Raw genomic sequence first — 17,069 nt, forward strand, 5'->3', positions numbered from 1 at the left:
TTATGATATTAACTTTCCATTCAGATTTTCTTTTTAATTTTAATACTTTTTATAAAAATTAACATAGAAAATTTAAAGTTAGAGAAAAAAACATAAAACAGTCAAATAGCTTTTAGCTCATAAAGAGGTTTTCAATCAGAAAAAAACATAAACTACCAAACGACTTTAACTTTTATTTTCAACGCTCTGTTGTTTAATTTCTTACTAATGAGCTTTTAAGCCATAAAAGGTCATGCCAAACATACCTCAGAATTGTTTTTAAAAAGTGTATTGTTTAAGGGTGTTGACTTGATATAAATAGTGGACCATTAGTTCTACCTGTAGATTACGTGTTAAATCATAAAGGTTAACAAACATATGTATCAACAAATTTGATGTGAATATATACTAAAAATAAATAAAAAATATTACTACTTCGATTCATTTATTTAAATTCATCCAATTTTTAACTTTATCTCGGTTTGTTTTATATATAATTTAAAATTTGTACTCAACAAAATGCAATGTGCATGTTTACTCAAAATAGCTGCAGAATAAATATTGAGCAAGGATTTTGAAACTATCTATGCTAATGATACTATCATAATCATAACCCTAAATACAAAGAAAGAATGATTAGGAGTTGCAAATCTCTCAGCAACAGGTTATTATGACACTAAGCAAAAGAAGTTTGGTCCTTCTAGAAAAAGAAAGCCTCAAGATATCATATTAAAATTCCACTCCTTTAAGATATTTTTTCTTAATTTGGGGTAGGCATTAACCACCATAAATGGTTATGCACTATATGCAAATCCTGCATGAAGTTGCCTTAAATTTCCAAGCACAACAAAAATGATTGACCCAATATGGCTTCAGTTAAAGGAAATCTAGCACCATATTATAAGTGGAAAACTAACTCAAAATGTACCAAGAACAGAACAAATTTAAACTATTACACATGTATGTTGCGAAATGTGATTAACCGAAATGATTGTTTCAGAAAGTGCATAACTTTATCTGTAAGGTGGCACCCCAAGCATCACCTCCAATGGAGCTAATTGATGTTGTAGAAACATATAAACTGACTCTGTAGTCATAGCAGCCACTCGAACTACAAGACCAATTTTCTGCACACAAAATGAAGTTGAAGCTAGCAACATTTATGACTAAATCATATTACATAGTCATAAAGCAAAGATAGCATTTTCCAATATGCTATATTGCTACCACCTTGCTGTTTATCAACTTAGTGTTTCTTTTTTTTTTTCCAATAGCAGGGCGGCCCAGGGCATGAGGCTCCCACTCTCACCTAGTGGATTATGGGGAGGCTAGATGTACATAGCCTTATCCCACAAGCGGAGAGACTGTTTTGTCCAATAGCTATTCGACAATTTTCTTTAACCACCAAATATTTTACAAAATTTTATAATTTATCCTTTCCTAACCTTATTAATGTTTGAAATTTAAAAACATGCACCCTATTTGCAAATGTTAAAAACAATGTGCTTATATTATATATTTCACAAGTTACTGAATTCTAAAACCAGCTGCCTCAAAAAAAACAATGCTAAATTGTTTTAAATTTGGCACGGTAGGGTATTCCATATCCATATGCTTTTCATGTAATATTTTGATCAGGATATAAAGCAACATCACTGAGACTCATAAAAATGAGTCTGTTGTGTACATAAATGCTAGAAAAAGATAATTAATACATGATAAAATATACACACAAGACATTGCAAACTCAAAGTATATATGCCTAGTTAATTTGAATGTTGAGTAATCATATTAACTAGGATAGCAACACTAATATTAATAACCATCATATCCTAATTCTAACAGCATAAAGCATGGAATGTTTCCCCTATTTCATTCCATTTTACAATATTTTTTATCTCTAATGAACAATAGGATTGCATTAACAGTTATAAGTTGAAGCAAAAACCAGGACCATAGAAATCAGATACAAATGAAGTCAAGTCAAAGCACTCTTCAAACAATGAAATCATACTAGTATTTAGTTATTATATTCTAGCTAAAGGAAATATTTTATAATTTACCTTGGGACCAAAGACACTGCAAGAAGCCACGAAGCTTGGCTTTGACACGGAATGATCAGACTTGTCTTTTTGGTGTCTCAAAGCAGCAGGAGGAAGCTGTAATTGCTCAGACATAAGTTTTTTCACATGATCTTGCACTCGATTCTGGACACACTGCATCTTTGGCCTAAAATAATAAAGCACATAGCACACAAATTCATAATACGGAACACATTAATCCAATAGTAAGACAAAACAATTCACTCACCCTAGGAGTACAATCATTGCAATTACTTGGTAGTCCTGCATGTGTTCCTGAATAGACCCCATCTTTTCTTTGTCTAATAGTATCTGTTTAAAGAAGAAGCCATTGGATAACAATCGGAAAGTAAAGGATGGTTTAAATTGCCTTTCCCAAAATATCTTCGAACTAGATTATAAATTCAAATTACCAGAACTGGCATGCTTCTTTTTTGTATTGTATGCAACAGGTGGAGAGATATCAAAAGCAACATATGATGCAAGATTTGGATCCTCTAATTTTAGCTGCTAACATGATAATGTCATTTCAAGAAAGAGATAGGCACAACATCCTGCATAGGGGGTGGATATTTACCTCACAGGATCCGACATTCCTGCAAAATGTGACTATGCGTTTTTCTCTTCAATAATGATAAGGTCATGTTAGGAGCTAAAATTAGGTGCCAATTGACACAAGGAATTAAGTTTAGAAGTTGAAACTGACCCGAGAATTGGAACTGGACCTCCGAATTTCAATTATCTTGTTTGGTGTGTACATTAGAATTGGAATTCCAATTCTGAACCATTGAATTGGAAAATAACTATTTTATACTATTTTCAATTCTTAGCCTAGATCCTAGTAGTTATAGTTCCAAGCACAAAAGATTAGGCTAGCCATTTAAGTGGTATAATTCCTCCGGAAGATAAGGAAGAATATACCAAGCAATATCCAAGAAGTTTTTGATGAAAGAATAAAATACATTAGAGAGAAAGAGGAAACTATAACAATTAAAGAAGTTAGGATTTCAAGATAAGTTTATGAAAGTATTCATCTTACAAGCTCAAGAATAAAACCATTACCGTATCCAGAAACAAAGGTTGTCCATCTTGTAAGAATATATTATTGGTGCTTCTATATAGATCAAAATCCCATTTTTCTCCACTTTCATAGCGCCCACTTGTAATCCAATCAACAATGACCAAATTTGAGTCGGAAGATACACTCAAGATTTGCTTCTGATAGTATCTTGCAGTAGAAAAACAGGTAACTGGATCCGGTATTATGGCTAAAAGTGCATTGCTTCCAACTCTTGCCTATGACATGGGATGAATTAAACTGCTGTCATTTTCACTTTAAATCAGTAAAACAAACAACCAATACTCAAATCTAAACCACCAGAGAAAAGCCGTCAAGGAAATTCTATTGAAAAGTAGAAGAGTTTTATGCCTTAAAAATAATCAAAACTTCAGTTCCTTGGATTTCCACCAAAATTATTAGTCATGCAACTAGTATAAATCTTGATCACCATCATTTAACTAAAAGTAAAAAAAAAACATGCTAATCCTTTTACTGCAGTGTAAAGTGACAACTCCTTACATTAATAATGACAAGACAAATGCAAGAACATCAAAGGAATATAAAGTTCTGTTACCTCCAATATTTGTTGAGACACCTTAGATCCCTCGGATTTGTAGACCTAAACAAGGACAATTAATCAATAATCTATGAGTTGGCCACTTAAAGACCAGAAATTTATGCTGGCCCAAAGCAACTAATCTAAGAGATAATATATCATATTCAGAAGCACCTGAACCATAAACTAGCACAATTCAAAAACAAATACACTAGAAGGGGGTAAAAAAATGAAAACTATTCAACAAGGAGAAAAGGATTTAGTTGACCTTAGTTGAAGCTTGGGTGGTTAACACCATAGTACACTCATCTTCCACAGAAAACTTGCATAAAATGTGATCACCCTAGACCACATAAGACAAGCAAAAGGACAAATTCAAATGCAAATAGTAAAATAAAATGAAGGCATAGGGGGTACACCCCAAAAGAGAAGGAACTTACAGATACAATTCCACCTCCATAAGTGAGAGAATATACCCATACAACATCAGTTCTGGAAGAACCCACCTAGATAATATACGAAAGAAACAGTTTTTGGCATATCAAGCACAAAGATTTTTGTATCAATATTCACTCACTCAAGAGTCCATAAGGCTATAACACAAATACACAAACTTGATGAAGAAGCATGAAATTGAAATGAAAATTTTGAAGATTAAAGACCTTTCTGGGTATGATGAACTTCAGGGGATATCTTGATAAGCAGCTTGTTACTGATGATCTACCTCCCACTTTTTCAACCACCACAGAACCTGTTTCAACTTCTTTGTCATCTTTACTATTTCTCATTCTTCTACTGTAAAGAGATGACCATGCCCCGTGTTAGATAAATAAATTTACATGTACATTTACATACATACACATATAGGGGATGCTAAAATACTCTCACCTAATTTTTAAAAGAAGCATGTTAGCATCTTAAAACCGAAGTTTTGGACAAAAAACCCAACATTCCTTTTACCACAGTAACTCTACTTTAAGAGATAGCTTGGTATATTTCATTTACTACTAAAATTAAAACATAATCATATTTTCCAATGTCCTCCCCATTGACACCCACCCCTTCACTCCCACTCTCTCTCACACATTTCTGCTATGACTCTCTTCACCACTGCTGATAGAATTAAGATGAGGAAGAAACCTCCAATCACTAAGGTGTACGTGAGGCGCCAGCAAGGCATAACCAAAAATAACTAACTTCCTAAAAGAAGTTAGTTAAGAAATCTAATATAGAAAACTAGGGAGTAATTAAACTCACTTTTTTGGGAAATTGTTGGTTAGGGTAACTGATTTCAGGAAAATCAGCAATTGTAATTCCTTCTAGAATCAATCTTCTTCTCCATTGTAACAATTTCTGCTATAGTCAATAAAACAGGGATCTAGGGTTTCCTGATCCTCGAGGTATTCTTTCAATTCCTATCTTTTTCTTCTTAATCTGTGCCAGTTTAACACTGGTATCAGAGCACCAATTTTGGTGCCTGAAAACCACGTATCCTCTGTGCTGCGTATGAAGACAAGAAGTATGGCGAGAAGCAACGAAGACTGGGAACAGGAACGAGAAGAGATGAGAACACGTTTGGAGTATGCTGAGGCATTAGCCAAAAAACATGGAGAACAAATCGCAGAGTTAATGTCGCAATTAGGTCAAAATCGTAATCGCAATAGTTCACCGCAAGAAGGAAGAGGAAGTTGGGGGGAACGAAGCGAAGAAACATTGCGCAGGGAGAACTGGCGTAGGTTAAAAATTCCAATTTTCGCCGGAGAAGACGCGTTTGGCTGGACACATCGTTTAGAACGTTATTTCATTCTTAAGGAAGTAACGGAGGAAGAGAAGATGCAAGCTACAGTCATGGCATTGGAGGGTAAGGCTTTGAGTTGGTTCCATTGGTGGGAGAAGTGTAATCCGAGCCCTACTTGGGACGGATTCAAGATAGCGGTGGTGCGTAGGTTCCAACCTTCCATGGTTCAGAACCCTTTCGAGCAATTATTGGCTCTTCAGTAGACAGGAACCGTCGAGGAGTATGTAGAGGATTTCGAAAAATATGTAGGAGCTTTGAGGTCCATAGTCCAGGAGTGTGTTAGGGGCATTTTCCTGAATGGTTTGAAGGAAGAATTACAAGCAGAGGTGAAGCTATACAAGTTGCAATCTTTATCAGATATGATACAAAAAGTCTTATTAATTGAACAGAAGAATATTTTGATAACAGAAAAAATCCATCCTGCCTACATTCCAAGAGGATCTGGAGGGTCCAGAAGCAACTCTTATACAAAGACTGTCACTGTGGAGTCCAGGCCCAATATTGATAGGAGGTGGGATAATTCTACTGGCAGCAATTCAATGAGAAGTCTTGGGCCAAGTCATTCTGAGGAGAGTGTGAAGAACAACTCAGGAGTATTCAAACACTTGACTAACGCAAAAATAAGGGAGAAAAGGGAAAAAGGATTGTGCTTTCGTTGTGATGAACCCTACAATAGGGAACACAAATGTAGAAATAAGCAACTTCGAATGATACTAGTAGAAGTAGAGGAGGAGGAGGAGGACAATGAAGAAGGGGAGGAGCAGTTGCAAACCTTTAAATCTCTGCGTTTATCATTGTGTTCCATGACAGGTTGTACAACTACTAGATCCTGGAAGATGGAAGGATGGGTGGATGATAGGTCAGTGATCATCTTAATAGATTGTGGAGCTTCTCACAATTTCATTGCTGCAGAAATGGTGAAGAAGTTGCAACTAAAGGTAGTGGATAGCCCTTCTTATTGGGTGGAAGTAGGTGATGGCCATAGGGTGAAATGCAAGGGGAAGTGTGAGCAGTTGAAGTTCCAGCTACAACAACTTAATGAGGTACAAGATTTCTATCTCTTTAACCTCAAGGGGGTGGACATGGTGTTGGGATTGGATTGGTTGGCTCAGCTAGGGGAAGTCAAAGCTGATTTTGGAAGGCTAGAACTCACTGTGAAGAGGGGGAATGAATGGATCAAGATTTCTGGGAATCCAGCCTTGGCTCGAACAGAGCTTCCATTTGGAGCACTGATGCAAATTCTGAAGGAAGAGGGAGAAGGCTTGCTAATACAATGCGAATTTGTTCAAAGAGAAGAAATACCACACACTACTCTTTCAGGACCTATTCTCAATTTACTGGCGGAGTTTGAAGAGCTGTTTGTGGATCCTAAGGAGCTACCACCTACTAGGAGGTGTGATCATGCAATACATTTGATAGAAGGGGCTACAATTCCAAACTTGAGGCCCTATAATTACCCTCATTATCAGAAAACAGAAATAGAGAGGTTAGTGGGAGAAATGTTGGAATCAGGGATGATAAGGCATAGTATTAGTCCCTATTCTAGTCCAATTATATTGGTCAATAAGAAGGATGGAGGTTGGAGGTTTTGTGTGGACAACAGGGCCTTGAACAGAATCACCATTCCTAACAAATTTCCCATCCCTATAATAGAAGAACTGCTAGATGAGATTGGAGGGGCTAATGTGTTTACGAAACTGGACTTAAAGTCAGGGTATCACCAAATAAGGATGAAGGGGAATGATATTGAGAAGACTGCCTTTAGGACCCATGAGGGGCATTATGAATTTGTTGTGATGTCCTTTGGCTTAACAAATGCCCCCTCTACATTTCAGGCTTTGATGAATGAAGTCTTAAGGCCAAGACAATTTGCATTGGTATTTTTTGATGACATCTTGATCTATAGCAAGGGAGAGGCTGCCCATCAGAAACATTTGAGACAGGTGTTGGAGGTATTGAGTTCAAATTCCTTGAAAATTAATAAAAAGAATTGTTGCTTTGCTAGGCCTAGTTTGGAATATTTAGGGCATATCATATCTGGGTCAGGAGTGGCAGCAGATCAAGCCAAGATTGCTACTATGAAGACTTGGCCAATTCCTAAGGACTTGAAAAGTTTAAGAGGGTTCCTAAGTCTCACGGGGTATTATAGAAGGTTTGTACAAGGGTATGGTAAGATAGCCAAACCCTTGACTGACTTATTGAAAAAGGATAATTTTGTATGGGGAGAGAAGGCATCCATAGCTTTCCAGGGGTTGAAAACTGCTATGATCAACTTACCCCTCTTGGCAGTCCCTGATTTCTCTAAGACCTTCGTGATTGAAACAGATGCTTCTAGTAAAGGCTTGGGGGCAGTGTTGATGCAGGAGGGTAGACCTTTGACTTTTTGGAACAAAGGTTTATCAATTAGAGCACAAATGAAGTCAGTCTATGAGAGAGAGCTCATGGCAGTTGTACAAGCAATCCAGAAATGGAAGCACTATTTGCTGGGGAGGCATTTTATTCTTAGAACAAATCAGAGAAGCCTAAAATTTCTCACAGAACAGAGACTTTTTAGTGAAGAGCAGTTTAAGCGGGCAGTCAAGCTTATTGGATTAGATTTTGAAATTCAATTGAAGCCTGGAAGGGAGAATACAGTTGCAGATGCCCTTTCCAGGAAAGCTATGTATGCTGTTGTGTCTATCATCAACCTAGGGCTGTAGAGGATTGGTTTCAGGAACTGCAACAAGAACCTAAATGGCAAAAGGTGATACAGGATCTAGTTTGTGAGCCTAATTCACATTCTGGATTCCAGTTTCAGGCAGGAAGGTTGTTATATAAAGGGAGGCTAGTACTACCCAGGAATTCCAATAAACTTCCCTTAATCCTAGTTGAATGTCATGATAGTGTGGCTGGGGGACACTCTGTTTTTTTTAGAACATTCAAGAGGGTCTCTAGTTTCTTCTATTGGGAGGGTATGAGGAGCTATATGAAACATTATGTGGAAGCTTGTGATGTTTGCCAAAGACAGAAATGCTCCACCTTAGCCCCTAGTGGCTTGTTGCAACCTTTGCCAATTCCTACTCAAGTGTGGCAAGATATTTTCATGGATTTCATATCTGGCTTACCTAAAGCTAAAGGAAAGGATACCATATTTGTTGTAGTGGATAGACTCACGAAATATGCTCATTTCCATCCCTTGGGCCACCCTTTCAATGCTAGAGATGTGGCAGCTATGTTTGTAAAAGAGGTAGTTAGGTTACATGGTTTTCCAGCAACCATCATTTTTGACAGAGACCAAATCTTCCTCAGTCAATTCTGGCAAGAATTGTTCAAATTAGTAGGAACTAAGTTGAAGTATAGCACTGCTTACCACCCTCAGACTGATGGGAAAACTGAGGTGGTGAATAGAAGCTTAGAAACCTATCTAAGGTGTTTTGTAGGGCCTAAACCCAAGCAGTGGGTAGAATAGTTTCCCCGGGCAGAGTTTTGGTTTAATACTACCTATAATGGGTCAGCTGGCATGACTCCATTTAAGGCACTATATGGGAGAGATCCTCCCACCTTGATTAAAGGATGTACTTTCACTTCTAAGGTAGAGGCAGTAAACCAATTACTTCAAGATAGAGATGTGGTGTTGCAAGAATTAGAGCAGAATTTGTTGAAAGCTCAAGACATAATGAGGGCTCAAGCTGATAAGCATAGAAGGAAGGTGGAATTTGAGGTAGGTGAATGGGTGTTTTTGAAGCTTAAACCTTACAAATTGAAGTCATTGGCTAAGAGACCTGTAGCTAAGTTAGCAGCCAAGTTCAATGACCCTTATCAAATTTTAGAGAAGATTGGTTCAGTGGCTTATAGATTGGAACCCCCTAATCATGCCAGGATCCATCCAGTGTTCCATGTATCCTTGTTAAAAAAATCTTTAAAGCCCGTTCAACAAGCTCAACCACTGCTACCTATGCTCTCTGAAGAGTATGAATTACAAGTGAGTCCAAGTGCCTTATTGCAGTGCAGAGAAGGAATTGATGGGCAACTGGAGGTTTTGGTACAGTGGGACAAACTCCCAAATTGTGACAATTCTTGGGAGCTGGCTGCTCAACTCCGAGAAGCCTTCCACACTTTCCCCTTGAGGACAAGGTGGCACTTTGGGGGGGCAACAAGGCATAACCGAAAATAACTAACTTCCTAAAAGAAGTTAGTTAAGGAAAAAATAACTAACTTCTTAAAAGAAGTTAGTTAAGAAATCTATAAATAGAAAACTAGGGAGTAGTTAAACTCACTTTTTTGGGAAATTGTTGATTAGGGTAACTGATTTCAGGAAAATCAGCAATTGTAATTCCTTCTAGAATCAATCTTCTTCTCCATTGTAACAATTTCTGCTATATTCAATAAAACAGGGATCTAGGGTTTCCTGATCCTCGAGGTATTCTTTCAATTCCTATCTTTTTCTTCTTAATTTGTGCCAGTTTAACAACTGCCTACCGCCATCGATCCCAACATTGGCAATGGTTTCAAAGGTTTTCTCTCTCCTTTTCATTTGCTATTTGCTTTTTGGCATTGTTTATCTATTTTTCCTCTTTTCTTACTCATTCAAATATTCTTATTCCTAATTTGTACACATTTGCTGCAGCCTGTAAATAAATTTCATGTAAAAGCAGCTGTAGGTTACCTGGAATAATTCTAGTGAATGGCCAACCCATTTGGCTGCGCAATGCCTATTCTGCTGATTGTATAGTTTAACACTCTCTGCTAGCTAAAGTAGGATTCCTTTTCTTAACATATTCTTGTGCCTTTGGTTAAAATGTGGCTTTAATATACAGTAAAGCTACACACCATGCTTAAAATAACAGAGTCTAAAAGCTACACATCAGCTATCAAATTAGAAAGATAAAGGAACAGCATTAGATTGCTAAAATAACAGTTAGCTTCCAGGAACAGTGGATGATTACAAGTTTTAATAATTCTTATAAAATGAGTTGTTGGATGATTAAGAGGTTCAGTGATCAATATCATATGTTATTGTCAACAGTTAGTTGTCCACTAAGTCTCATAATAAAAGTTAAGTTAGAGAAAAGAATAGATACAGACTGTCTGCTATATCACAAAAACGATATCAAGAATTTTATTCAATCTCAAAGTGGTATTAGTAAAGAGAATGATTCTTCAAAGGTTCTCAACTTATGCAAAAGTCCGAAAAACAGAGATATGTCTTACAATATGATTTCACAATAGAAGCAAGTAATAAAATGGAGCATATTATTTGAGAATCCAATTAAGCATAAGAAGCTTTTGGAGATGTGATTGTCTTTGATACCACATCAAATTAACCGTTGTGATATGACTCTTGGAATTTGGGACAGTTGATAATCATGGAAATTTAATTTTCTTTAGCCGTGTTCATATGAGAAAACTTCTTCTATCAAATTATTTTTGGTTTTACCCATTTAATGACTATCCAAACCTCCTTTATAAAACTTATGTGAAGAACGAAGTCATCTCGTCTCACAATAGAACACAACCAAAGAAAATAAGATTTCCTTGATTATCAACCACAACCCATAGTCCAAAAAGCATATTATAACGATTTAATTATTCGATGTTGATACCAAGCACAATCACATGTCCAAAATTTCTACATGCATGAACTGAATCACCAAATACTCAAATATAATATGCTCCAATTTACTATTCCATCTATTTGAAATCAAATCAGAAGACATCCTCTACATCTTTCTTGCATAATTTAATAATCTTGCAACATTCACTTTACCAATACCACTTTTAGAATGAATTACATTCCTGATATCTTTCTAAAGATGACAGATATCTTGTATCCATTACTTTCGCTAACTCAAGCACTCTTGTCTAGACTTATTGGGCAACCAACTTTACACAACAACACCATGTTATTTTGATTGTCATTGGGAATTTCACATCAAGCAAGAAAAGGCTGATTTTTTTATCATCCAATAAATCATGATTACCAAAGTCACTAAAACATATAATCATTCATTGCTTCTCAAAACCAACTTTTATTTTAACAACCAACATTTTTGCACTTTAATTACATCTTAAACTTTTTCATTTCCTCTCTTTTCTATTCAATAACTTTCTACTCTTTAAAATTACCAACACAAACAAATCCTCTTCTATAAATATTTAGTAGATTCTATTTCCTATAAATCTTACTACTTTTGCAAATGCGATTATGTATAATGGAAAAACCACTTATCTTTGCATATAAAGAGTAAAAAAAATGATAAGCATCTTAATTACGATTAAATACTCTTCCTTCCAAAGGAAACAACATCATTTGTTTTATCAACTTGTGGCTCTTGAAAGGTTAACCATATTATTTGTTTTATCATCTTCACATGCAGAAACATAATCATCTTTAAGAAGATCTATCATCTATGGGTTAATGACCAACATCATTTCTTTAGTCAAATGTCATTTCATGCTCTTAGGGATTAAATCAGAATTATAAAGTAAATAATTGATATAAGAATGAAATAAAATATGGAAAATTATAGTAACTATTGATTATAGTGAATGGATGCACTATAATCATTCACTATAATATGACAGAAAAGACAGTTGTTGCAAGTGTGATTGTGGAACAAAGAACCAAACAAATTAGACATACATTTCAGACTGTATCATTCTAATATGTAGCTTGAGTTTATAATAAATAAATGCAGATAAATCAAAATCAGAAAAACAAACCAAGCAAAATAAAACATACCTTTTTTGGTTATCCCTATAGCTAAAGAACTAATTTACTTCGGGGTGTGTGACTGTCTCTTCTATCCAGAATCTTTTTGGTATTGCAAAGCCAAATGGGTTTGTCTTTCACAAAAATGCTTCTCATACAGCCAAATAGATGGAAAGAAAATCACTTGTCACAAAAAGTCAATCCCAGTAGCTAGCAGCAATAGCAATGCATGATTTCATTTTTTCTGTTTTCAAAAGTGAAGCAAAGAAAGTGTTAATAACTAAGAAAATGGGAGGGGGTAGATCGGGAAAAACTGCAATTAACAAAAAGAAGGAACAACCTGAACGAAGAGCAGAGTGAGTAACGTGGAACATGACACGAACCACGTTAGAGAAGAAGATTACAGAAACGTAAGATAGAGTCGTAAATTCTCCTCTTTTTTTCTTCTTTATGAGCACAAATATGCACATTTTTCAAAATTTCGGTTTGTGTAAGAAAAGTAACCTATTTTGAGTAAAGATTAATTTGTGTTAGTTTTTTTTTTTTTTTTTTTGATCACTAATAAATATATAAAAAATTTATTTTGAATGCATATATTTTATTTTAAATCACAATTATAAAAATCGACTCAGATTGGTTAACATGATTGCTTCAATCGTTAAGTAGATCGATCTAAGTCACTTATTTGATTGACCTTATGTTAAAATGGAAATGATTCAATTCGATTCGGTCAATTTAAGCATTAGCTAACGACTCCATTAGTTGGATCAATCGAGTTAATTTAATGTTTTAAACAAATGACAAAACAATGTAGAGATAAAAAATGGTTTGTTCAACTTCTTTCCATTTATGTTTCTTATGTTTAAGGGTGGAACACATGACACATTAGATCAGGTTTTGTCTTACACAGGTCGAGCGTATAGCATGAGAGTCTTGGGTCTCACGTTCTAAAAAAAGATTAGAGCTTAGGTATAAAATTCTAATATGACAGTTTAGCATACTTAAAGGTTTGTTATAGTATAAGGTTTGCATAAATTTTTTACATTTAAAATTTATAAATAATAATATCAATTACATCAAAATAATATAATATAAATATTATTAATATAATATAATTAAATAGGAGAGTATCTTAAGTTTAATAGGTCTTTATTAAACTCGATGATTATGTGTAGAAACATTACATACAGTGACACAAACAAGTAAAAAGGGTAAGAGATTATAGTATCCACAAGAACTTGCTAACTTGGGCTTTCAAAATCAAATTATTTACTAAGCTTGGTTTTTTTTTCAAAATGGTTTTCAAGTTGTTGGTTTGGTTGAAAAGTTTTGATACTAAAGATATTGGAATTTAGATGTGAGATTGACTCACTATTTATATCAGTAAATCAAACAATAATTAAGCAAAGAAAATAAATATGATTTTACACAATATGAGACATCAATTACACTAAGAACTAATATTTTAGTCTACTTAACAACTCATGAAATAAAGTAAAAAACCTTATACACAATATCAAATATTATGACTCACACACACTTCTATTTCTAGTAACTATATATATGAGTTAAGATTAATGCATACCCTCAATAGTGTTAACCGTCAATGTCTTGGGCTATGCTAACACTTTACAAATTAGCTATATGTCTAGAAAATAAATTATAAAATTACAAACTATGAATCATCTAGCATGTCTCTATGTCTAGTAACACATACCATCAAGTTTGAGAGTTTTCAATACAAATATGAATCTATATCTACCAAATATATGAGCATAGGCAATCGTTGTGACAATTAAACATACAACTATGTCTAGTTTTATGCACAAAGGATGAGTTACATGCTTTGGTCTATCGAATTAGAATTTCATCACAAAGTTCTTTTCCTAAACGAACTAAGTATTTTGTCAAGCACATAGTAAGCATTAAAAGTTCAGCAAGAATAATTCATGAAAATCAAAGTATTTTATTCATAAATCAAAACCAAAGTACATCAATGAATATAAAGAACCAATCACAACTAAGAACCAAATTAATTAAGTACTTTCTGTTAGGTATTAGTGGCCTAGGAACACCTAGAAGGGGGGTTGAATAGGTGTAGTGGTTATCAATCACCACTTCTTAAACCAAAACCCAATTGCTGGAAACAGCCAATTAATCGATTAACGGCAAGGTTTAATCGATTAACTATTGCACAGAACAGAATGATTAGACAGACAATTTGCACAGTTATTAAAATAGAATTGAACAGATATAATACATATATTTTTACGCACAATTATTAAGCATATAACATTAAACAAATATCCAGAATTTCAATTAAAGATTCAATTTATAACAACAAGAAACTTAAAGAAGATAAAGAGAGAAAGAACAGTGCACAAAGGATTTTTATCCTGGTTCGTTTGTGGTCCACTGCAAACTACATCCAGCCTCCCCTTGTGGTGAAGGGAGATTTTCTTTCTTTACAATATTGAAATATGGATACAAACACCAATTCAATTACAAGCACATAGGACGCTCCTTTCTTGAAATCCAGGACCTTTAAATCCTTGGTTTGACTCTACCCTTTGCCTGAGAAAACCTTTCTCACAAAACAGCCCCAATCAAGATTCTTGTCCTCAAATCAAGACCTCCTATCCTTGGTGAAGAACCTCAATCTCTATGGTGATCTCACATCAAGAGACAAATCCAGAATACACAAAAAAACACATTAAACAACAAGGTATACTAAACACAATAATGCTTGGAATATAACATGAAAAAGACTCAAGGATTAACCCTCTTACTACCCACTTAAGCCATCAAGAATCAAATGAAGAGTTAATCAAATACAGTATACAGATAATTTCTCTCTAACAATATCTAATGCATGAGCATGTGAGCAAGATAAGAATGGATACAGAATTATGCAAAAACAGTAAGCATATGATAACAATCAAAACAACATAATTTCTCTCTTCTCACGAATGCAATCTCTCTTACAAAAATACAGTAAAACAAGTATGCAAAATGCTCTCTAAACTGTCCTATACAATAGAATACAATGTTATGGCTCTCTGAATGTTGTCTCTTATTTATAACATAGAGAATAGACGGTTACATTCGTTGCAAAACAATTTAAACAGTTAAACCAGATTTCAGTTATAACAAATAATAGACTAGTTAATCGATTAAGACTCTTCGTTAATCGATTAACGAAGCAACAAAATGACACATAATGCAGTTCAAACAGAAAACACACATTTAATAGAAAAGCAGTTGCATTAATCGATTAAGTTACCACGTTAATCGATTAACTGGAACATTTATGCATATGTTTCAAAAGGTAAATTTCTCATATGTTATGCAAAATATATATACATGCTCTACTAATAATATTATGCTTAATATGCACATATAACATGTATGATAGATGCATGAACATACAATTAACCAGATGATATGTCTCATGGATATGATATGACAATTAAGATGGCTTAAGAGACTAGAACCTAGGTTCACCTAACCTATACTCACTTACTATGGCACACATCCCAGACTACTTAGCCATAAGGCATGTTGATTGTTGAACCATCTTCAAGCTTTGATAGAACATTGTCTTCATCAAAACATAGGCAAAGACACACTAGTATTATCCTTGACACTTTTCACTTTCACTTTCATACGTAACTCGATAGAAATGGAATTCCGAATGTGGAGTTCATGGAGAAGTGTCGACTCCTCCATGAAAACACTAGAACTTCATTATTCCTACATCCTAACCTTTATATCATGTTTCCAACTACATAAAATTATAGATTAAGAATAAATCTCATAATGTAATTCTATATCTCTAATTGTCTATATATCTAATTGTGTAATTCATAAATGATTTCCTGAATCTCTTTTATATTTATTGAATTTCTCTTTATGCATTGAGCGCACTTTCTTTCGCATCAGACCCTTTCTCTATTTGTGGCTCTTATATGCTCATACCATTTCGGTTCATTCTTGGCCCAATTAGTTCTTTGTTAGCCTGGAATACATATGGAAACTTGGAAAGTGAGATTAGTATAATTTATCATCAAAATCTCAATTACCATTACATTTTTGATGAATTACAATGGCTTAAAAGACAGAGGGAAAGAAAAACAAAGTTAAATATCGCTGCAATAAACAATGGAGACTTTATCCAAAAGCAAGTTTAGAGAACAAAAACTAAGAATGTTATCAAAGATTCTAAACTACATATCCAAATTAAGACCATGCTTGGCCAACCCACCAGCCACACTATTTGCCTTATGGAACACATGACCCCAAGTCACTCACTGAATCATAGCCATCTCCAAATTAATCTAAGAAAATAGAGGGGCACAAGGATGAGGAAGATCACAACCCTTTCCAAGTAGATTAATGCAAATAGCCGAGTTTGATTCAATGCTCACATTTTGGAAACTCCTATGCACCAGAATGCACAATCCCACTAAAATACCCTATAATTCAGCATGTAGGGTCGAACAATGGCTCAGATGCTTGGAGTATGCAAACACAAAGTTTCCATAGGGATCCCATACAATACCACCACAATCAGCTTTACACCCAGAGGAAGAAAAAACACCATCTATATGTAGCTTCACCCATCCTATATTCGAAGGGAACGAACGAGTGATAGGGGAGTTCGAGTTAGGGATCTCACAACTATTTAGAGTCAAAAGGTTTTGAATTATCCTTATGAATTAAGGTAATTTTGGCACCTAACAATTATCTCCAACTTAAGACTTTGTTTGTCCTCAAACAAACTAAAAGCAACTAAAAGCTTAGGCTCAAATCATGCAACAAAATTTCAGAGTTCATTATATAAGTCAACCCTATCAAAGTGATATCAACTTTCATCCCAAAGCACTACTGAAGCACAAATTCAA

At 34.7% G+C, this 17,069-nt stretch overlaps 2 protein-coding genes across 5 annotated transcripts; one reads left to right on the top strand and one right to left on the bottom strand.

Annotated features, from left to right (window-relative positions):
* On the bottom strand, positions 782-12,604 carry LOC109359028 (urease accessory protein D). Of its 4 annotated transcripts, XM_019603531.1 has the most exons (10): positions 12,506-12,599; positions 12,196-12,409; positions 4,339-4,471; positions 4,117-4,182; positions 3,945-4,019; positions 3,695-3,739; positions 3,123-3,356; positions 2,290-2,372; positions 2,043-2,208; positions 782-1,106 (listed from the first exon to the last, which is right to left on the bottom strand). In XM_019603531.1, exons 3-10 carry the CDS (start codon positions 4,462-4,464, stop codon positions 993-995), a joined length of 909 nt encoding a protein of 302 aa, XP_019459076.1. In that variant the 5' UTR covers positions 4,465-4,471; positions 12,196-12,409; positions 12,506-12,599; the 3' UTR covers positions 782-992. The 4 variants fall into 4 exon arrangements, with proteins under 4 accessions (XP_019459076.1, XP_019459079.1, XP_019459077.1 ...); XM_019603534.1 differs by lacking the exon at positions 12,196-12,409 and having other exon boundaries at positions 12,506-12,604; XM_019603532.1 differs by lacking the exon at positions 12,196-12,409 and having other exon boundaries at positions 4,339-4,492; positions 12,506-12,593.
* LOC109359882 lies at positions 8,974-9,627 on the top strand. Its single transcript, XM_019604574.1, has one exon. It carries the CDS (start codon positions 8,974-8,976, stop codon positions 9,625-9,627), a length of 654 nt encoding a protein of 217 aa, XP_019460119.1.

The sequence above is a fragment of the Lupinus angustifolius genome, chromosome LG11 (genome assembly GCF_001865875.1).
Source record: "Lupinus angustifolius cultivar Tanjil chromosome LG11, LupAngTanjil_v1.0, whole genome shotgun sequence".
Taxonomy (NCBI): domain Eukaryota; kingdom Viridiplantae; phylum Streptophyta; class Magnoliopsida; order Fabales; family Fabaceae; genus Lupinus; species Lupinus angustifolius.